Below are 23,614 nucleotides of genomic sequence, written 5' to 3'. Positions count from 1 at the left end.
TTATCTCACGCATTGTGATAATTCATTTTGCTGAGGCTAATGGTACAGAGGGTGTTTCACCAGTCAGTGAAAAAGAAGTGCCAGCCTTTGGCCAAGGAATCTCCCCTGTCCACCTGTGGAAGTTTTTGTGCAGAGGCCCACCTGTGTCACTACTGTGTGTGCTTCAGCATGGAAATTTTTCATATAATAACAATGTGGTGGTGTTTCAGGCAGACCCATAAAGTTGGAAATAACCCATTGCAAGTAGTGGGTGTATAAAACAGGCCCTTACCTAGCCTTGCAGACACTTACCTGTATCCAACCTCCCTCTCTTTCTGTGTGAGCTCCCCCTGATTCTTTTCCAGCTGAAGTGTATAGCAACACTGAGCTCTGCAAGTAATAAAACCATTACAGCTGTGGCTGACAGCCCATAACACAACTATGTCATTCATCCCAATAATTCAAGGTAGTAATGGAGTAGGTAGGCTGCTTATCAGTGAGTTCCACTCATCCTACGGAAGAATTTTTTAAAAGTTGTGGAGACTAATTGCCTGTGTGTCTTCACCCTAAGATATCCCAGTCCTCATCCCAAATAAGTAGTCTGCTTATTTTTTAGTGTAAAATGTACTTTTGCGTTATAAAGTACAATAGGAATGCAATTAGCCTGGACTGATACAACAAATATTTAGTGTTCAAACACAGTCATATAGTAAATTAGGTTTAAAAAGATCCTGTGCACTCTATAAATATTGTGCATGCATTGGGCTTTTTTAATGGCTGGTACTGCTTGGGCAGAAGAGAGTTAAAGGGACCTCACCCTTTCATTTACAAGATACATTATAACCACAAACATGAAAAGTTAATTTCACAGCCCAGTGCTGCCGTTTCTAAGGGTTTCATTGGGAGCTCTGAGCTCCGTTGATAAATTGAACACACAGCACAAGTGTCCTGGCATCTGTGAGTAAAGCATAATGCCTGCTGCCGTGTCCCTTCCCCCAGTTTGATAGGATACAGCAAATAATATACTAAGGAACATTTGATGTAGAATGGCAGAGGGAAGTACAGCAGGTGTGTGTGAGAGGTTGGAACAGACACCAAGTTACCAGGGAATGGGGGCTTGAGTCATATCGAGTGGGTCTGTATGGCACATATCAGGCAGCCGTATCCTACAGGTGTTTGGCTATACACAAACCACAGATTCAGTGTGAGGGGGTGCAAAGGTGCTAAGCAAAGTCACTTGCAGGTTAAGGTGCACCTGTTACAGGGCAGTAAGGATCAATAGGTGCATGCTCTGTAGTTACTCTGGTGAGCGATTTCATAAATGCAAGAGAAGCTTCAGAGTATGTGTAGAGTGAAGATTGTTTACTGAAACTCTTGTGTTAAGAGATTTCTTGGCTGTTAGAATGCTGCTTTAAGTGTAGAATGAGGGACAGATGCTGCTGGCAGAAAAGTAGAATAATGGAAGGCAGAACATATAAGCACTCGGAAAACCCTTTGGAAAAAGAACTTCACATAGACCTAGGAGCCCAGAGCCCTTCAGGTATGGTGGAATACTGCCATTCCATTAAATTTTCCCAATATAGTGTAATGCCATATTGCAGATTTGGGGTACCAAAATGTGAGGGTAATATGTACTGTTGTGAGCATATGGTTATGCCTCTGGAGTACAGAAGCCAGCATTTTGAAACAATACCTGGAGTTAACTTGTTTCCTGTTCAGGTAGGAATCAGATGCTGGTAATAAAAGTAATTTTGCAGGTTGTCCTTAAAAATGATTCCTAATGCCCTGGATGTTAAACACATATGGGACAGTGCTATTTTCCTTATATGTAGCTGTTAAACTACTTACCTAGAAGCCACAGTGTTGTTTACTAGTGGGGTCCCTTGGGAAAATCTTTGGGATAGAATATCTGCACCCTAATATCAAATAGAAGCTTCCATTTCTGTGGGCAATCTGTTATCTTTAATATATGGGCAGGGAAGAAGTGTATGATTGTGAAAGGGAGGTTCCACATTTACACAAAACAGACATCTCACATACTCAGGGCCCAAGCTTTTACACATACAGGACAAGACCAGGGTAGAGAGCTGGAGTCTAACAAGGCACAAGGTTCATCCCAATAAGGTGCTTTGCGGCACAGGGGACTACGCCCATTCTGGGGCCCCACAGTGCAGCTGTTGCATTCGGAGAAAAGTAATGAGACACCAATACAACCAGGTAAATTATATAAGGACAGTAAAACCTGCATCTTGAGCTCAATTACAGCTTCACCAGTTAGAGGTTCTGCATGGCTTAGATCTGCTTCCAGCTCAAGATTTTTTACAGCTCCTTCTAACACCTAGCTGTTCCCTGCTGAGTTTCCAAGAATTCCTTCAATAGCTAAATAGCATAATAGCTCTGCCCCCATAATGCCCAGGGAGACACTTCCCAACAGCAAATATTGTTCTTTCAATGACTACAGGCAATTTCCCTAGTTTAGTCCTGGATGCAATATTATGGGTAACCAAACCCATGCCAAGGATCTAAGTAGGCACTTGATAAATATAATTTATATGTTCTAATAAAGAAATGGGCAGCTGTAGCAGACATGCACAGTTTCAAGCGCAGACAGTGCTGTAGTTCTGGCACCGGGATCCTGCCTTTTCTTCACAACTGGCTCTATAAATAAGAGGGGAGACAAGCACTTATTGCAGAGCATTTCATGAAGACAATAAGGAACAAATGCTGAATAGAGTCATCACTTAGCAGTGAACTGAGCTTTCATTTTCAGGGAAATTGACAGCTATTGACTCTCCTCCCGACATTATTTCTGACTTAGCAATTTTTGAAAAGAAATCACTAGCAAACTGAGGACAATTTGGTCCATCTGCAGCTGAGGAAATGAGCTTAGAAATCTAATGATGGACCCCCACCCATCCAGACTCTCAGAGAGCTTAAAGCTCATCTCATTACCCTTACTATTCCGAAATGGTTTATTTCTCTGATCTCATTGTGCTGAGCTGGGACACAACACAAGCAGCAGCTGTGTCTGAGGCCTATGCTGAGCAGATGCCTGCGCCTGGACGGACATTGCAGAACATATGTGTTTGGATACATGTGTATGTACATATGCTTTTTATACTGATGGATGGGCTGTAGGTTGGGCATTCCTGGTGTATGCACTAATGATATTTAATATATATATAGATAACAAAATTACCAATTAATCTGTCATTTGGTTTATTAACATTTTACACAAAAAAGGCCCTTATGATGCTAGGAGCCCAAGGTAGATCACCATTTTGCTATATATAAAAACAGGACCTCATTCAAAGAGACACTTTCACAAAGACAAAAGCTGTCTCAGTCTCTCTGTCCAGTTAAATGCAGTACATGGGTTTTATATATATATAAATAGGATCCAGTATCCAGAAAATTCCAAATTACAGGAAGGCCATCTCCTGTAGACTACATTTTAAGCAAACGACTGTAATGATTCCTTTTTCTCTATAACAATAACAATTTAAGGCAAAACAATCCTGTTGGGTTTATTTAATGTTTAAATTATTTTTTAGTAGAGTTTAGGTATGAAGATCCAAATTATGGAAAGACCCCTTATCCAGAAAACCCCAAGCATTGAAGCATTGTGGATAACATGTCCCATACATATATATATATATATATATATATATATATATATATCTTTATTTCCTTAAAGGCAAATAATATGCAAAAGAGCACATCTATGGGGAGATATTCTAACTTTAATCAACATAGCAAGAGAAAACTGGCTGCACATGGAGAAATTAGACCACCTCCTGGGCTTGGGGTACACCAACTTGGCTATCCATGATTGTGGCCAAATCAGTTGTGGCATAATCATTGGCTTACCCAAAAGTCATCTGTATATTTCCCACCTTAGGATGTTGCATGTACTTCTTCTTTTGATGTGCAACGTTTTTGCAACTTCTTGGTCTCGTGATCATTATGCTGGGGTACTTTGCAGAATTAAAGTCTTAGGAATATTGTCAGTTTAAAGCAAGTGCACTGCTACACATCTGTGATCAGGCACAATCTGATGTATCAATGACACACGGTAACAGTGCCTCCCTATAAAATCAGCTCTATCATAGTATAAATATGTATATATATATATATATTTTTTTTTTTAAACTTGTGTACTAAAATTATTGTACCATTTGTATTAAATGTACCAATTCAACATAACTGCACATGCTCCCTTTATTCTTCCGAAGCTTTTTAGTTATCCCAGCAGGTAAGCCTCAGTGGGGGGCTAAAGGAGCAGGGGATGAGAGTAGGGGGGGAGGATTTTAGTCTGATAGAGTGAGTGCAAAAGAAATGAGGGAGCACTGGAAATATAAATTATCACTTGTCAAGCTAATGAATCACTGACTTGTCTATCTATTGACACACAGTGTAATACCAGGGCTTCATGGCAAGTGTCCCCCACCCCCAGTGTCCCCAAGTAATCAGACATCTCATTGATAAGTAATTCACACCTCCTGTACTTAGAGATAGCAGCTTTCCCAGCAATAAGAGTACTGTGTGTAGTCAGTAATACATTCTGTATACCAATATATTGCTTAAAGGCTTAATGACATCACAAAAGAACCATATTTTATTTTATAAGGTTTTATACAGGGTATATACATGCATTTTAAATGTCCAAGGGGTTTCTTTGCTCTTTCTAGGCTAAACTTTCGTATCCCTTCTACTCTCGCAGCTAAATCAGCCAAAGGCAACTGCAGGCGGTGGTGTAAAAAATGCACTTGAGATTAAGGAAACCTGAGGAAACCTAAGGAAACCTGTTGATCTTATGAGACACCTGCTCTTATCTTCAGTTAGGTTATTCAGATTCCTTAATAGCTTTGTCTTGTGTCCATTTTTAATGTATAACTCAAGATCTTTCAATATCTTATGTATTCTATCTTATTTGTACTGCTTTATTTCCTTGCCTTTTCTGGCAGAGAGACTTGTATGAGGCACAGCAGGGATTGGCTTTAGTGCTTGCATCACCTGAGTGGACTTACGTGAAGGGAATTAACCAATGTTACACCAAGGCACCACTTGGCTGCCCTTCTCTAGCCGTATGCTTGCGTGATCATGGTCAAGTCATGGTGGCTGTGGGGTCACACATCTCTTGTGTTTTCTGTAAATAAGAGTACATGTGGGACTAAAAGAAAACTGGCTTTTTTTCTGTTGGGTTTCATAGTAGTGTTTATCTACTATGCTGACGAGCCATGCCCCATTCAGGTGCCTGAATGCAGGTGCAGTGTGGATTTCTAGGGGTGGGGGGGAATCATATATATAATATCTGGACTGCATTTAAAGTTTTGCATAACATTCATTTTCATTCACAGCCCATCCTCAAGGGCCCCCTGTTAGAGTTGGTGGCCGCCTACCTGAGTTACTAGATAAAGGTATAGAAATTTCTAAGGAAGACACTGTAGCTCCTGACATTGTGATAAATTTGCAAAGACAAGAACTGTTCTTTTATAGTTTATAGTTTTTATGTTAGTGAAAATAAAAATGAGAAGGGAGCACATTCAGTAGGATGCAGTGCATTGGGTAACTCTGGAACATGATGCCCACATCTTTCTATTATTTATTTCTAAAAGCTGCCTCTGCTCTGTTGCTGAAAGTGTTAAAAAGACAAGAAGTTCAATTTAACATCAACTAGTTTAAAATAAGCGTACAGTACTTATGGGTCATAAAAGGCCTGAATTTTAATGAGAGCAATTCCTAACGTGCATCAGAGCATAAAGTGCATGTAAGCAGTTTGGCTATGTGATGGGAGAGAGCTGGTAATGTAGCCTTATATACACCCATTTATATTTCAGCCACCTGATCCTGATAGCTGGGGACAGGCAGAACCAGAGCGAGATTGAATCTTTCTATAGAAATATATTGTGCCTTTCTAAGGACTCTGTTCTTTAAACTCTATGACAAACATATTTAAAAGCATGAAGTAGGGGAGAGGGAAACTATAGCTGATTTGTTGACACTTGAATGGCAAATTGGATTGCGCTGAGCAGCAGTACAAGGGTTTTCATCCTGTTGTATTTGACATTGTGTCCTTGATCCACATCTAAGAAGCATTGGCTACCTGATGTACAGCACATTTGTGTAGCTATGGCCATTGTGGGAAATGGACTGAAAATAAGTCAAAAACACAGTGGGCCAGCTACCCTGGTGTACCCTGTTAACAATTGTATTATTTTTCCATTTTATGTAATGTATTCTTCTTTATGTTTTATAACTAAACTGTTTTTGGAGGTAGCTTTGCTTGATCACTAGTTCAGTTCAAGCAGCTTCATGCTATGTTACTATCGTTAAAGGGGTTGTTTACGTTTGAGTTACCGTTTTAGTATGATGAAGAGAGTAATATTCTGTAGTTGGTCTAACTTTTTTATTATATGAATAGGAGAGGACCTGGATAGAAAAATAAGTTATTAAATGTAACAATAACAGTACAACTGTAGCCTCAAAAAACAATAGTTTTTGGCTGCTGGGATCAGTGACCCCCATTTGAAAGCTGCATAGACCAATAGAGAAGTTACTTAGAATTAGCCATACTATAACATACTAATAGTTAACCACACCTTTAACCCTATCCTCCAGTTGTCTCTTAATACATCTTCAAAAAAAGCTTAATGCTTTTTTTTATTTATTTCCAAAAGGAATATAGGAACAAAATGATGATTTAGTATCACTTTAAAATACAGCCATTTTTGTCCTACATTTTTAGCTGAGAGCTAATGATTTCAACTTGTGCTTTAAAATGCAACAGTCCACAGTGTCTTTTATAACCCAGTTTATGTTGTATAATGTAATATAATTCTAAGCAGCTTTCCAATATACATTAACTACAAATTTCCAATGGTTTTAAAGTTATGCATAAATGTAATTTCTATTATAAGCAGCCTGCTTGGCTGTATACATTTGCTGCACTCCTGGCTCTGCCAGCTAATTAAATCTGATTAAAAGAACTGGAAGAGACCAGACTCGTATTACATTGTTAAAAGAGTCAGGCCCAGGTAACAAAAGGGATAAACATTACCTTTGACTGCAATTTCATTTACACATTACCTTGAAACACATAACCACTAAAAACACTTGTTAGTGATAACTAGATCTGAATAGCATTATTTCTTGTTGAAACTTCAACAGTCGTCAATGTGAAATCCTCATGAAGCTAATTTAAAAATGTGTTTATCCTAAATGTGTCAGCAGGATCGCTACTCCAATCAACAGCTTAGTGATTTAAATCCCTCATTGTTAAGACTTGCCTCAAACAGGTTTTTCCATTGCTAATAGGGGCTGATATTCTTAATGACCACTTTCATCTCCCTACAACACTGCTTTGTAGAAGGGTAATAAACTAATTGTTCTGTGTGCAACTATTAATTACTTCCACTTTTGATGGAGTTTGAGTATAGCTTATCTTTTATAGGTCAGCATGGCAGGAAGGCAAAGGTATTCTACTACAGCAATTTGCCATTTGATAAAAAGTCTTATATGTAAGGTTCAAGGTTCATAATTGGATTGGGACTGGAATCCATGAAATATGCAGTTGCACAATTATTAATGGAATATTTAGTAAGAAGTAGCTCAAGGTTGCGTTGGCACGGAATGTTTTATAGGCTGTAAGCCTGGTAGTAGTGACAGGTGACAATAACAGTATTAGTGTAGAAAGCCAACATCAGCTCTGATTATTTTCTCCATGTCTGACAATTTGTTTATGACAAGAGCAAGGCAGGTTACAGGATTTAAGAGACAGAGGTTGTTGCAGTCAGTAGGGAGGGGGTTGAGGAGCCATAAGCTTTCTGGATTCAGAAGAAGAAGAACCACATGAAAGCAACACTGTACAACTGCTTTCTACTTGATGGTCTCTAGCAGTTATGCATTGTGTGTGACTTCTCTGTTTTTTCACTTTGGTTACTGTTACTGTGAAGCTTCTCTCTCTATCTTTGGCCCACTGGCTCATGAGCCTATAGGGTTTAAAACAGAAACTAAAGAAACATTATTTTTTTGTCAGGAATGCTACTTTGCCTTTAATATTGGTTCTTCTCACCTCTCACGGGCAGCTGATGGCGTTCCACTGCTTCCATTTGGGTAATGAATGTTGTACACTAGAGGAGACAAATTCTATAGTCAAGTAGTGTAGCAATCTTACACAAAAGAGAAGACTTGTGTGTAAAACTGGCTAGCGAATATATGAAACACACCTAGGGCATAAATAGAAGGGTTTGTAGTGTTGTGTAGGGTGACAGAAAATCGTCATTTTCTTAAACAGACATTTCTATATGTTTACTTGAGTCTTGAAAATGTAAAGGAGAGTCTAATTGATGAGTGTTGATCTCTACAAACAAGAAGCACCCAGGGAGGGATTCAGTAGAGTAGTGGGGGTGGCTGCAATGAGGAGCTGTATTTAAGGAGCGATTAGTTGGTGGATGAGCTTGCCTACTGCATTATTAATGAAGCAGCATTCAAAGGAGAAGAAAGAGTGGGAATAGGATGAGCTCTGTTTTTTTAAAGCTTAGGTTGAATGCATTGGCAAGATATGTTTGGCAGGTAGCTGATAATGGGGTTGGGATAGTTTAGGGTTGGAGGATTAGATATTCAAGCCCTTAGAATGATATAGACTTTGCTATGAAAAGAGATGTAGACCATTTTGAAACCCCATTAGAGTGAAATGGAGATAATGAAACACTAAACAAAGGGTTTTAGAGGTAATAAGAGGGCCAGAAGACTGCTGTGTTGGGGTGAGTGTAGGGTGGAGGATGCAAACTATGGGCAGTAACTCCACACAGGTCTTGCAGAGGACAAGGTGGAATGGTGCTTTCACGTCTCTGCATTTGGCACTTTTAAAACTTTTGGGGCAAGGGCAAAATTAAAATGAGTCCACTGGAAAAATGTTTTAGAATAAGTGTCTCTTACACCTTTACGCAGGAGGAAACAAAAGCTTTAAAAGTAAAGTATAAATGTGTTTTTTTAATATGGACATTCTTGTTGTGCATTTAAATGCATATAGATACATGTTAGATAGCAATAAAAAATACTGAAACTGTAGTTTAGTGCTCCTAGGATGTGGAACATGGAAAGAGGACCTCTATTGAGTCTGGAAAAAGAGAGGTTCCATTATCAACTCGGAGACTAGTCTTTTACTGCATTGCCAGTTTTATTATTATAATATTTATATTCAGGTTGGCGAGATTGTTTAATAGTTTATATTATGTTATGTGACCTATCTGTTGGTTAGGTTGTGTTCCCAGTTGCAGTTGCTCTGCTTTGCTCATTGATGTTGTGTCATTACTCTTTGTGCATAACATTGCACCTCAAGGGCAGCTCCAGGCCAGATTTTACAGCTGCTTGAGAACAAGTGGATCAGTCAGTTGCCAATTACCTGATTATCTTACTGGGGAGGTATGCTAAAATTCTGGCCTAATGCAGCTGCGCAAAAGAATGAAAAAGTCTAAATGCCCTGAATAGAAGGTTTAGCTCCTCGTGGTGGGTGTTTTCTACAAAATAAGCAGAAAAAGGAGGTCACTCTGTTATAAAACAGAAATTTCTACTGTGATGAGTTCATGCAAGGTTAGACAGTCTATACTCACCTCAGGCAGACCCTCATTTCTCTCTGTGGCTTTATGATCAGATGGGAAAGTGACAAATCAGTGGGGTCAGGCAAGAGAATGTTATTTATTACTAATCACAGTATCTATGTAATAAGAAACAACTTCAGAATGAGTATGTGTGTGTCTGTTTATTCTGAGCGACAAATAGGCTAGCACACTGAACAAACACAGTAAGGATGTAAAAATACACTTGTCTGTTGCTGTAACAGTGAGCAGAAAGCTTTTTATATGCCTGTGACTTTTGTGTTTGCCTTCTAGATCTCTTTCATCAGCAGCAACTGGCCAATTCTGTAGTTCTCCCTATATATTATTTGTGTCAGTTCTTTCAATAATTGATTGAAGCATGCTGGCTTGGCAAAGAAAAAAAACCATAGTAAATGCACCTTGGGGTTCAGCACAGAACTTTACCATGTATTGTTATAGGCAAAATAGGTAAGGGGATGGTTACTCATGATAATAAAAAAGTAGGATGTTCTATAGCTCCTCTGGACCTGCTATTGCTGGAAAATGGTTCATTTCAAGTCTCAGCTGCTCAGTCTAAAACTTATAGCTACTTGTTTCATAGACTGGTGAGAGGTGGTACTGCCGATGACATATATATAGTCGCAATAACTTTTTCAATGAAGCATCTCATAACTTATATATTGTTATTTAAGGTACAAGTATGGGGTCTCTACAGATTTTGGCTCTGCATACCTTAAGACTACTAAAATACTAACAAACTTGAATTAAACCCAAAAGGATTATTTTGCCTATATAGGTTAATTAAATTTTAGTTGGGATCAAGCACAAGCTACTGTTTTAATATTACAGAGAAAAAGGAAATTTTAAAAATCGGAATTGTTTGAATAAAATGCAGACTATGGGAGATGGCCTTCTGAATAAAGGGATTCCAGACAATGGATCCAGTACCTGTAATACTGCTCTATTAAAAAATGGATTGCTCCTGTGTAAATAACCAGATAATATACTTACATAAATATATAATAGGATTACAGATTTTTAAAGCATAGTTGTGTTTTCGTGTCTGTGAAGTTTTTTTCTGCTATTGCTTGATAAAGCCAACTGTGCATTTTACCATTTGTGACAATGATTTGGTTAGTAGCAGGCACAGTTTGATTGAGCTTTAATTTTAGATGAAATAGTGGCTGTTCTTTACCTTATAAATAAACAAAGGCTGCACAATAAGGGTTTTTTGTACAGTGTTGCCCATATTAGTATGTTATATTGAACAAGTAAAGAAACAAATACATTCATTTTTGCCCCTATTTATTGGGTATAAGATATGATAAGATATGGTTACTATATGGCTTTTTAATTTCCACCTGGAGGTTTTCCTTCTCAGAGATGTCACTATGGGTGCAGTTATGAGTGATGTTACTATTGCTGGCCTGCAATATCCCTGCTGATGGTATTGGCACACATTATTGCTTAATAACCTTGGCTGATAGCTAGCAGATGAGCCCATTGATGTCTACATGATATATTTTCAGAAAAATCAAATTATGAAACCTGTGTATAAATCTAGCAATATGTTTTCCACTATTGCTTTTCCTTTAGGATATTCTACAGTCAGGATTGTTCAGATGCATTGGCTATGATTTATAAAGAAATATGTTTCTCCCTTAATAAGTTGAATTCTTAATCATCTGAGAAATTAGCCTAAATCAATCCTGATCACTTACCTAGCAACAATATATATTTAAGAGGATAAAGACATATTCTTTAAATTTGTATTCATTTAAGCAAAACAAACAATTCTTTATTGATTGATGCCCCCCCTTACAATTGTGTGATCTCATTATCAAAGAAATAAATGTGATATTCCAAAAGGCTGCTGAAGCAGTGGCTGCAGGGCTTCATATTCAGCTTCAGTTCTTGTTTAAATAACCACAGATCCACAGAGAGGATCCTGGGAGTTGCTCCGAGTCTGTAGCCTCTGCTTAAAATAATGGTTTTAGTAAAGAACTGTCTAAGTAAGTCATTGTTAGGATTGTGTAGTTGTGTCTTTTATTTTATGGAAACTTTATATGCCTCCATAAATTATAGTGACACCACTATATGCTATGAATATATACTGTATATATTAGTAACAGTCAGATTATGTTTCAGATATTATACGCCTAGGCCTTTTTATTTTTATTTTTTTTAGTGTTCTCACAATATTAAATTCATATTATATTTTGTAATAATAATCATTATTATATGATAAAGTATAATATTATTTGCATTATGGTTGCAGGAGGAGGCATCCATGTTCTTTCAGTTTGGACCCTCTATCGAGCAGCAGGCCTCGGTCATGCTGAACATCATGGAAGAATACGACTGGTATATCTTCAGTATAGTCACCACATATTTCCCAGGATACCAGGACTTTGAGAACAAGGTACGAAGTACCATTGAAAACAGTTTTGTGGGGTGGGAGCTTGAAGAGGTTATCCATCTGGACATGTCTTTAGATGATAATGACTCCAAAATCCAGAACCAGCTGAAGAAGCTTCAGAGTCCCGTCATCTTGCTTTACTGCACAAAGGAAGAAGCAACATATATTTTCGAAGTGGCTCATTCTGTGGGGTTGACAGGTTACGGCTACACATGGATTGTACCAAGTCTTGTTGCAGGAGATACTGACACTGTGCCAGCTGAGTTCCCCACAGGACTCATCTCAGTATCTTATGATGAGTGGGACTATGATCTGCCTGCTCGGGTTAGAGACGGGATTGCTATAATCACCACAGCAGCATCCACCATGCTCTCTGAGCACAATTCCATTCCTCAGTCCAAGAGCAGCTGTTACAACATTCAAGAGAGTAGAGTCTATGAAGCTCACATGTTAAAAAGGTAGGAGTTTCTTAGCAATACACCCTTACGTTTTGTTTTCATTTGCAGTGATACATGTAACTGTATTGTATATTATAGTTAATTCCCATTCAGCGAATGTGGCCTGTTTTTTGGGAAAGGGTAATATAGCCTGTTTTTTGGGAAAGGGTAATGTGGCCTGTTTTTCTGGATTGGTCATCAGCCAGTATACCAGCATATATTCCATATTCTATAACTTACAATGCTTCAAAAACATATATTTCCTGATGAAAATATAACCCAGTATAACCAGGGAAACATAAAGAATTTCTTACATACTACCCTGCAGTTCTTTAAGCAAACACTCTACTTTTTATCTTGACGTTATCCCAGCAGCAGGGCAGTTTATTTCGAGTCTGAGGATGTTCTGGGGGAAGATGTCAGTTAGCAGCAATACAGTGCTGTCATATCTTTTGCATTTTCTGGAAGTCTCATCTATCAGTGTACTGGGTCTGATTTGTGGCTTGTAATCAACTGGAGTGAGCCAAAGCACAAAGCACAAACTGGTGGCCAGAGCGCTATAACTCAGCATATGAAAGTTCATTTTTATGCAGCTGAAGATAATGGCTACGGTGAATACACAGCTATTTGGGATTTGCCCTGTGTTGAGGCAGTTTCTCCAATGGCCCTGATGTAATGCAATGTTTTTCTGTAAGTAAGGGTTGTGTGAACAATGTTTATAGCAGCTGAGCCAGTCTGACCCTGGCTGATGGGTATTTAGCAACATTACAAAAGGCTTTCCCAGGGGAATCCTCTGGTCTGTTCTCTCTGTACTGTTTTTTTTCCTAGGGTATTTCTTCATTCATTGACCCTGTGGTTTAGTTCATACTGTGGTTAATGAGAGAAATCCTGTCTGTCTATTAAAAGATTGGTTAATTAATTCTTCCAGTGACAGGCAGTAGCTGTGTGCTTTGGAAAATTTCTGTTTGTTCACAAATTAGAGACTCTTTTTGGGAAATTACATATTTTGCAATTAACCTGCCTGTGTGTTTGATGTATTTCAACAATGATTTCTGACTAGTAATTATATTATGTAACAGGAAGAAAGACATATGAATGTCATACACCCCTCGGCAGAATATGGGGACAGTTTACTTTTGTTGTTTAATGATCAGGTTACTCATTGACCATGTTTTTATTATGAAATGTAACATAACAGGGAGGTTATACAAGGTCTTCTAGATAGCTCCCTGCATTCCCCAGCACAGAGAATGTTATTACTATTATCCTGTATGTACGCAACGCCAACATATAATTCACAGTGATGCACAATAGAAGGGTAAATATATCCAACATACAAATAATTCTCTTGCTGAACAGAGAATGCTGTCTTTAAAGCAGCAATCCCCAAGCCTGGAGAAGTCCCACTAACTCAGCTTTCTACTGTTGATGGATTATGGGAATAACATGTTAACATAAGCTGGAGGGCCCCTGGGTCTCACACACACAAGATCTCACAGCCCACGGCAGTGCAGTAAAAGGCAGGTTTTTGTTACAGCTTTATCCTCCAAGCATCTTCCTACAGACAGAGGGCAGGTATATCTACCTTATCCCCCCAAAGAACTATTGACAAAGAACCCCCATTTGTACAGACACTAGGGGAACATGTTAAATGAACAGAATGAAAAATGCATGTTACTGCAGTTTCATGGACTTTTCCACATCTGGGACGGCCAGCCTGTAGCTTTCCAAGTGAACTTCAGTTCCCATTATCTGGCACTATTATTTTCAAGTCTGAAAGGAATTTCTAAAATTCAAGATGCTTATACCAAGTAATTTAGGCACTTTCCACAGCTTAGCAACATGCCCCTATTCTAAGCCCTCATATAATATTACTGACATGCCTGTATGCTTTTTGAATATTTATTGACCCGACGCTAACCTGCCCGCTCCCAAGCTGAACTCTACATGACCAGACTTCCCCTCTCTCTTTATAAACCCGCTCCGCACTGATGTCACAAAAGGGGCAGGCATGTAAGACGCGCTCATATAAACACAAATATTATTTGGAATATGTGGAATCTGGGGTCATATTATAGGTATTGCATCTATTATTTGGAATGTGTGGAATCTGGGGTTTTCCAGATAAGTAATCTTTCCGTAATTTGGAACACCACTCCTTAAATCTTCTTAAACAATAATAAATAAACCCAATAGGATTATTGCCACCAATATGGATTCATGAAGCTTAGTTACCATCAAGTTCAACTACTGTTTTATTATTATTTATTACAGAGAAAAGGTAAAACATTTTTAAAAAGTAGAATGATTAGTTTAAAATGGACTCTATGGGAGATGGCCATCCCATAATTTAAGTCTGGATAATGGGTCTGGATAATGGGATACTGCTTCCTCTCCGCTAAAACCAATTTAAAATATCCAATTCATCATGCTTTGTTCTAGGCAAGTAATGCCTTTTTATCTAAAAGGTTGAGCTCACAAATGACAAGTAATGCTGGGAGAAACCTACATTGTAGTAACAAAAGGTTCTGCATTTTATTCCCCACTCCATATAATGATCATGGCCTGGTGCCAAAGGGAAGAGGGTACAGAACAGCAGCAGGAGATGTCTAGAAGCAGTTTTACTCTCCATGTATTATTTCACTACATAGATAGATTCATCTCCCAAAACATGTGTATGTTTTATAATCAGCTCGGTACATAAGCTCATCTTTAGTTTCTTCCAAAAGGAATAATACAATATCTAACTATTGGATTTTATGGTATCAAGCCTGACAGATCTCATATTGGAAATCATTATTGCTTTTCCAACAAGGCTTGATTTTCAGCCTCAGTTACCCTTACCAAGGCCACTCAACGTCCATCCCAATTAGCCACTTTAAAGCCATTCTGTGTACAAGTGACTTATGTTGATTAAATGTTTGAGAACCCCTAACTATTGAAATTGGTCTTCATAGAAACGACTAATTCCAGGAAATATCTATAAATCAGTTCAAGGAAATCTTTCTCTACATGAACATTGAGATATCCATCATTTAAATTGGATACTGGCTTTGTAACCATGACAACAGAACATTTTTCTTTGAAAAGTCAGTATGTATATTTAATAGGGTTATTGCAAATATATTGTTTACATGACTATTCATACAAATGGTTTCAATTTCCATAATCTGCTGTGGAAATATTCTATTTATCTAGCATATAGGGCTTTACTTTTTTATTCTAATTGGGGAAAAATGATAAATACTTTATGACCAGCTGTATGGGGAGTGCTAGTTCAGATACCTGCAGTGCTGGATACAGGCGGCTATGCAAGTTATCCTGATGTGTTATCAAGAGTCGGGCTTTTGGCAAATGCAGACTTCTCTCTCATTCAAATTCACAGCAGTCGCACTAAACTTATATACACCTCGTACGAATGGAAATGAAATATTGTCCAACAAGGTTCCAAAAGCTTAAGATGGTCAATATGCCTTAACTATTTCCCAAAGGACATTGGCTTATAGGGTATTACTGGAAGTAAATCTGAAGTTCTGTCCAGATGGCTAAAAATTGGAGAAAATCAGCAGTGTGCAAAAGGCCTCTGCTTTACAAGGGAAAAATGTTCCCTATTCATAAATAGACATAAATGCCTGGGATATCCATTTTAAGATAAATTAGAGAGGGTATTTCTCCTGGCCTCCAGCCACAGAGTGGCCTTTTGAAATAACATGCCATTGGTAAAAGTATTAGGGCCTATATCTGTGCTAACCTGATTTATGCTGATTTGTTCATTTCTTCCAACTTTACACATACAGGCCCTATTTTTGTAGTGTTTGCAAGAGATATGTTTTCTATGTCAGAAACAGTATGGCAGTCCCAAATAAACAAGATTCCCTGGCAGAAATAAAACATATTCTATAGATTTACTAGGTTTTACTAGATTTTTAGACAAAATTCAAGTTGACTGTATCATTTTCAATTAAATTGTGTATTTACTATTTAAATTCTATTTTTAGTTGGGGTTTTGTTAAATAAAGTGAATGGCACGGGCCTACTATGGGAACTGGGTATTTTCCCAAAGTAACAACAATATTTATTGGAGCTTTAAAATGATACCATGCTTCAGCATGGCCAGGAGGGAGCATAATCATTGTATCATCTCAGCAAGTGTAATACTCCATCCTTATTAATGTTAGTGATGGGCAACAGAAGTCGTTATATTACAGCTCCCAGAAACCCTGTATAGGTTTTTTCTGCATGTGTGAAATTGCAGTAACATATCTTAAGTTATAAGTCTAGCCTAGTCTAGTTCCCATATAAATAGCAGGAAGCACAGTGGTTCAGTTGGTAGCACTGCTGCCCTGCAGTGCTGGGGTTGGGAGTTTTGGTTCCAAATCACTATGGTTCATATGGTTCTAGCACCATGGACAGCAATCTTCTGGGTCATTTGTTTCATACAATACAATGTAAGTTATTTGCTAATTACAATAGAGAAATATCATAGAGTTTATATCTGTGCTTGGTGGGGAATTTACACCGTAAGTTTCACTGGGTGTAGGGGCTGATCTGATTAGTGACTGCATAACTGTGCTGTAACTCTCCTGATGGTTTCATCAGATTCTTTGCTTCTAGCACCATGGACAGCGATCTCTTTCGGTAGGTCAGTCTGCCTCAGATCTCTGTGCTACTAGCACCATGGACAGCGATCTCTTTCAGTAGGTCAGTCTGCCTCAGATCTATGTGCTTCTAGCACCATGGACAGCGATCTCTTTCGGTAGGTCAGTCTGCCTCAGATCTATGTGCTTCTAGCACCATGGACAGCGATCTTTCAGTTGGTCAGTCTGCCTCAGATCTATGTGCTTCCAGCACCATGGACAGCAATCTCTTTCGGTAGGTCAGTCTGCCTCAGATCTTATGTGCTTCCAGCACCATGGACAGCGATCTTTCAGTAGGTCAGTCTGCCTCAGATCTATGTGCTTCTAGCACCATGGACAGCGATCTCTTTCGGTAGGTCAGTCTGCCTCAGATCTCTGTGCTTCTAGCACCATGGACAGCGATCTTTCAGTAGGTCAGTCGGCCTCAGATCTATGTGCATGGACAGCGATCTCCTTACATTCACTAGGCCAGTACTTGTTAGATTAATTTGCTTCTAGGACATGGATAGTGATGTCTTCTCAATTTATATTGCAGTGTCACCCACTGTAAAATGCAGCATTTCTATTCTCCTATCTGCGTCTGTAAATTACCCTCCCATTTAGATTGTACACCTAACGGGGCAGGGACCTCCATCCTCTTGTCTCTTTGATCCTTAAATTATTGCAACTGTAACCTGTATGTATTTGTAGTTAATATCTATTAATCTATTAATCTATCTATTATATCTATTATTTTAATAACCCCCTGGTGTATTAATTTATTGTTCTACTGTACAGCGCTGCGTACATAAGTAGCGCTTTGTAAATAAACATATACATACATACACAAAATAACCGCTACATTTAGAAGACTTGTAATCCTTCCCAAATGAAGGTATGTATTGCCCTAACAGAGTTTATAAAATTATTTTATTAAATTATATTATAGTGCTGAGCACCTGTCTGAATCCATGCTCTCGGATTCAGATTTGGGATATTTTTGTTTTAAGTGTCTATAAAATTGTTCAAATTCGATTGTTACCACTATCCCTACCACCAACATTTAATAAATCAGCCCCTAAGCTTTAGTGTTTAGTACTAGAGGTACTATAGGCAGGACTAATTTTAGTCCTTACCTGTTTACTACAAACCTAATTTATACTTATAATTCTTGTTTTTTTAAGCTGCTGTTGTATGTATTTTTAATGTTGCCAGTCGTATCCAGTCCTCTACATATATTTTAGGGGCTTCCACATCAGTCTCTGCCCCAGTGGTGTTTATAACCTAAGGTCCTTTTCACACACGTCAGTTTCTTTGGTTGGGTGACCTTCTTATATATTTTTGGAGAATAGTGGGAAATCCACAAATATTTAAGATATTTTAAGAACATTCAAAAATGAAAATTTAAAACACATTCTACTTTCTGACCCCAAAGAGGAAAGTCAAACAAATCAGCCCTCCAATGAGAAGCCTATATACTATGAGCTGCTCTTTATGCCAAAAGATAACAGCCTGCAGCTGGGGAAAGGGAGAAATGGCTTCTCAGTGGCCTGAGGATTTGTTTGACTTGGCTGCTTTGAGAACAGGTAATAGTATGTGACTTAAGTTGCATTTTCAAATTTTGCCCTGTATAGAGCAAGAAATAACAAAAAATGCAGATATTTTTAAATTAAAACATGTTAAACACAAGTCCTATTCATTGAAATAATGTTGAAAAAGGAGGGTTACTGCGTACGGAGAATATACAAACTTCTCTCAGGTCTTTGAATGAAATTGCAAGAAAGCAGTCAGGATTTTAACTGATAACCAAACAGGGTCAGACTACCATAATAACCAGATTCACCCAATCCCATGTAACATATATTATGAATGTGTTTACAGAAAAGCCCAGATACCAGATAAACCAGAATAAAAACACAGACTTCAAACCAAATATTACTGCTAAATCAGTGACTGTGGTGTTCCCACTAATCTGGAGATTAGTATCATCACTGTGCCTTAATCCACAAATTTGGTGTAATCCAAGGTAATGAAGATTGATTATGTCTTGAGATCTCACTCCAGTGTCCTGAAGTATTGATATACAGTTCTGGCACTGAGCTAGTTTCTTGTATTGCCCGTTCCCTAGGTTACGAATATGGAGAGGTGGTTGCTAGGTTACCCGCTCCCGCATTCCATTGCTGTCAAGACTGAACTTAGGAAGGACCTCCTTGCCATGTTTAACTGTTAAAACCAAACAAGTCTCATCACAGACTTTCCTGGTGATGTCGTTTATGGTGATTGAATGGCAAAGGATTAGGGTACCAGTATTTTTCTTCATCTTTACGGCTTAAATAGATATTATTTGTCAAGTGAAGTACTTCTAAAATTCCTTACATAGCAGATCTGTACATATTTGGACAGACTGAACTCGCTGCTTTCTGTTTATTGAGAATTTGTGACAAATATGTATCATTCTCAGTTTTTATTAAGCATTCATGCTTTCCATGAAACATTAAATGATGTTCATTGTGTCTGGCTTGTAAAATAATAATAGGATATCTGCCTTGGAAAGAATATTTATTAATATCCCTAGTGCATTGCTGTGAGAATAATGTGAATTGTAGCGGAAAAATAGCACATGGTCCATATATTTGCAAGTGTGTGTTAGTGTAAAGAAGCCAAGGTTGCCTAATCATGTTTTTTAACTGGCCAGACTCAGTGATCTAGCAAGCAAAGGATCAGGACACCTAATTCTTCTTACCTTCTTATTTAAGGCTCTTGTAAAGCTGTATCTGTCTGGCTGTTTATATTCTCTGCACTCCAGGCTCTGACTCTTGAAACAATGTTGCAAAGCAGTTTATTAAAAGACATGGCTACATTTTTTAAGAACCAGAGCCCCAGAACAGAATATGAGAAAGAAACATCACTTTCAATAGCAATTACATTTACAAATAACTTGAAAACCATTTACAGTTTGTAATTAAAGTATATCGGAAAGCTGCTTAGAATTACATTTTATGCCACCATACAAAAATTATTTTTGGATGGAAAAAAAGCTAAAAATGAATGTTTAGTAGAAATTTTCATGGAACTACTCAGAAATCACAGGAAACAGATCTAAATGTACAGGACATACTGTATATAGGTCTGGTTTTCCTAGAGATGATAGGAATGTCAGTATTACTGATAATAAGTGCTAAGCGCTTCTTTTTGCCCAAATCATTCCCCAACATGTGCACTGACCAACATTGCTCCTGGGTCCAACTTACAGACTAACTAAACTGTGCAAGCCTTAAAGTATCAGATTTGTCAGTTGCACTGGGCTGGGGCAGGATGATCCTGGTTTATGCTGGAGTACTATACACATTTGCAGAGGGAACACTGTGCTTAATGCCTGTTTAATGGTAGGTGTAAGGCAGAGATCCCCAACCAGTGACTCGGGGGCAATATGTTGCTCACCAACCCCTTGGATGTTGCTCCCAGTGCCCCCAAACCAGGGAGTTATTTTGAATTCCTGACTTGGAGGCAAGTTTTGGTTAAATAAAAACAAGATGTACTGCCAAATAAAGCCCCCTGTAAGCTGATAGGGTGCATAGAGGCTGCCTAATAGCCAATCTTAGCCCTTATTTGCCACCTCCATGAACTTTTATGGTGCTCGTGTTGCTCCCAAGTCTGACTGACTGTGGCTCACAAGTAAGAAAGGTTGGGAACCCCTGGTGTAAGGTACAGGGTCTTCTTGTTTCCCTACATGCTGTGCTTCACACCTGTTTTACATTTATAGGGTCACTGCGTTTATTGGCATTAGGCTAAAAGCTTAGGTGCTCTGCAGTTTTAAGTGCATAGCTTTTTCACTCATATTAATATATAAGGCCCCCCAAATAGAGGTTTCCTGACTGTGGGGCCCAAAGTGCAGGATGGGAAGGACCAAATTGAAGGTCTTATAGGAGAGAAGATCGAGAAGAGGTTACATACTTATGTATTAGTAACTTCGTTATTTAGAAAGGGGAGCATGACCAAACCAAACATATTCAGGGATTACAGGTTTTCTTTAGTTCAGCCCTAGGTCGAATCAATAAAACACACAGGGGCTGATTTACTAAGACACGATTTTGAATCCGAATTGGAAAAATTCCGATTGGAAACTAACATTTTGCGACTTTTTCGTATTTTTTGCGATTTTTTCGGCGTAGCGTTAACGCTACGAAAAAATCGCGACTTTGCGCAACTTTCGTAATGGCTACGAAAAACTTGCGTTTTTACACAAAAATCGTAAAGACGCCGAAAAAATCGCAAAAAATACGAAAAAATTGCAAAATTACCGATCATTACGAAAAAAACGCAATTGGACGCATTCGGCCCGTTCGTGGGTTAGTAAATGTGCCCCATAGAGTAACATTAATGCTACAAAACCGCTTTTCCAGCCTCAGAAGAACAAAACAGTGTCTTTATGCTAATCCCTCAAATCCAAAGTGTTATCCATTGGTAAAAGTACCCCCACACTTTAACCTATTGATTAGATGCAGTGGTGCAGTCCCTAGGCAGCTAATAAGTGAACATCTGCTGTCCAGTATGTTGCTGAATATGCCAGAGTGGGGGTTTGCCCTGGTCCTCAGCCTCTTCTTGTCACTCATAATTATTCAAAGGGAGAGTGCTCTAATAGCTCATAGTATTTGTTTCAGAATCTAGGTAGTATTTAAGCTTTCTATGATTTAGCTTCTTATAGAGGGACAGCATTGGCCCATGACTAATACTATCTGTAAGAACTAGGTTTAAGGGACAGCATACACTCCTTCTTTACACAAGCCCAGTAAATAATAAATGTGAGTTTTGCTTATTTTTCTAAATAGGATGTATCCATGTTTTTTGTTTCTGGCACTAAAAAAAGAAAATGTAACATGTTTCACTTTAGCACATCCTGTCACTTCCTGGTTCGGACAAGCAGAGGAGTAGCTGATAAAACTACTAATTTAGAGAGGGGTTTGTATGTTCTAAAGCAGATAAGGAGCTCTGCACAAAGTGCCTTGTTTATAATGAGAGACATTGGTGAACATTTTCCAGTAAGTGCTTTATAATGGGAAAAAATATGCACATTTTTTTTAATTAAAAGAATATGCAGAATGGATTTTCAACATGTATGAGGTCACATGCTGCCTTACAGGCATAAAGCATTACCTAAGCATATTGTTTTCGGCACTGATACAAACATTACATTTTGATGATTGTTTCCCTTTAAGTATATGTTTAGTGACAGGGTTACCACTGGTGCAGATGTCCTGGAGCTCACTCCCATTTGGAAACCCTTTTATCCCTGAATATGAATCTGCTAATATTCTGTGAAATCACACTTAAAATGATGACATGGTGTGTTGTTTAGTGTTCGTTTATTAATAAACTAAATAACCCATTGCGTCTTTGTTTATTATCCAAACAATTGGAGGGGTGCCTTCAAAGGGCTTGAGGCTGAAGATTTGTAGGAGAATTTTTCAGAGTGGTCAGTTGTGTTGAATATCCTGTGCAATATCTGCCCTGGAGGCTACCATTTCCTTCTTCCACCACTCAATATATTGAAGAAAGAAGATAGCATACCTTTGCAGATAATGCATGAGGGATCACCATAGACAGATAACACCCTAGAAAACCTCTATATAATTTGGCAGAACACATGACAGTTGTACCCACCAGTTCCCCCACTGTCCTACTGCCAGCTAGAATACGGCATTGTAAAAGGGGGCAGAAGGCCCCATTTAAAGTTCATGGGCAAATACTTTCCAAAAAATTCTCTTGTCAAAATTGGCATACTTATGCGCTGCGGAATCATTGCTTTCTGCCACTTAGCATGCCTTTCCATAGTTGATGTTTGTTCTAATGAAGTAGAGCACTTTGTGCAGCATGCTCAGGATCAATATGAGCAAAGTATTGCACTGCAGAGCAGAATCCCAGTAAGACTCAGCAAAGGTGTCCGTGGATTCTGACAAATTGACTGTGTGTCTGGAAACAGGGGGTACTCAATCTTCTCTCCAAAGACTAAAGTCCATAACTTTGTGACATGTACATCGGCAGGAAAACAAAGGGAAGAGTGTCCTAGGCTTGCCCGAGTCCCTGGAGAATATCACTTGTACATATATACAGGAATGTAAAACAGGCAGCGAATATTGTCCATTCCAACCATGCGATTTAAATCATGCATGTGTTTTAAATCATCCTATCTTGTTAGCTTAGACAAATTGCTTATAAATTGGTCCTTAGCCACTTTGCTTTCCAAATACATAACTGCACATGCAGTAGCTTGGGTTCCATTATTCTGACACGGCGCAGCCAAGCTACAAGCAAACATACCTTTACAGATTAAAAGGGCCATTTATCCAGCTGTGGAAAAAAATCAGCTTAACAGTTTCAATTTACTTTCTGACATTTCACAGGATTTTGCCTTAATCGAGTTGGACTTGTTTATCAAGCTGAGAAAGCCATGAAAGTGAACAATTTCTGAGTTTATAGCAGAAAGTCCAGTGAAGTCAAACAGTTGTTCACTCGAAGAAGAGAGGCGGGACCTCCATAGCTGGGATATTACTGTATTTGCCCAGG

General features: G+C 38.5%; 1 protein-coding gene across 1 annotated transcript in view; it reads left to right on the top strand.

Moving 5' to 3' along the window:
- The window catches only part of grin2b (glutamate receptor, ionotropic, N-methyl D-aspartate 2B), a 273,173-nt gene that overhangs the window by 182,176 nt on the left and 67,383 nt on the right, over positions 1 to 23,614 (top strand). Inside the window, exon 4 of the mRNA XM_018093211.2 lies at positions 11,857 to 12,455. Within this exon, the coding sequence (XP_017948700.2) occupies positions 11,857 to 12,455 (599 nt within the window). The remainder of the gene's footprint in view (positions 1 to 11,856; positions 12,456 to 23,614) is intronic.

The sequence above is a fragment of the Xenopus tropicalis genome, chromosome 4 (assembly GCF_000004195.4).
Source record: "Xenopus tropicalis strain Nigerian chromosome 4, UCB_Xtro_10.0, whole genome shotgun sequence".
Taxonomy (NCBI): domain Eukaryota; kingdom Metazoa; phylum Chordata; class Amphibia; order Anura; family Pipidae; genus Xenopus; species Xenopus tropicalis.
This window is presented reverse-complemented; position numbering and strand designations above follow the sequence as displayed.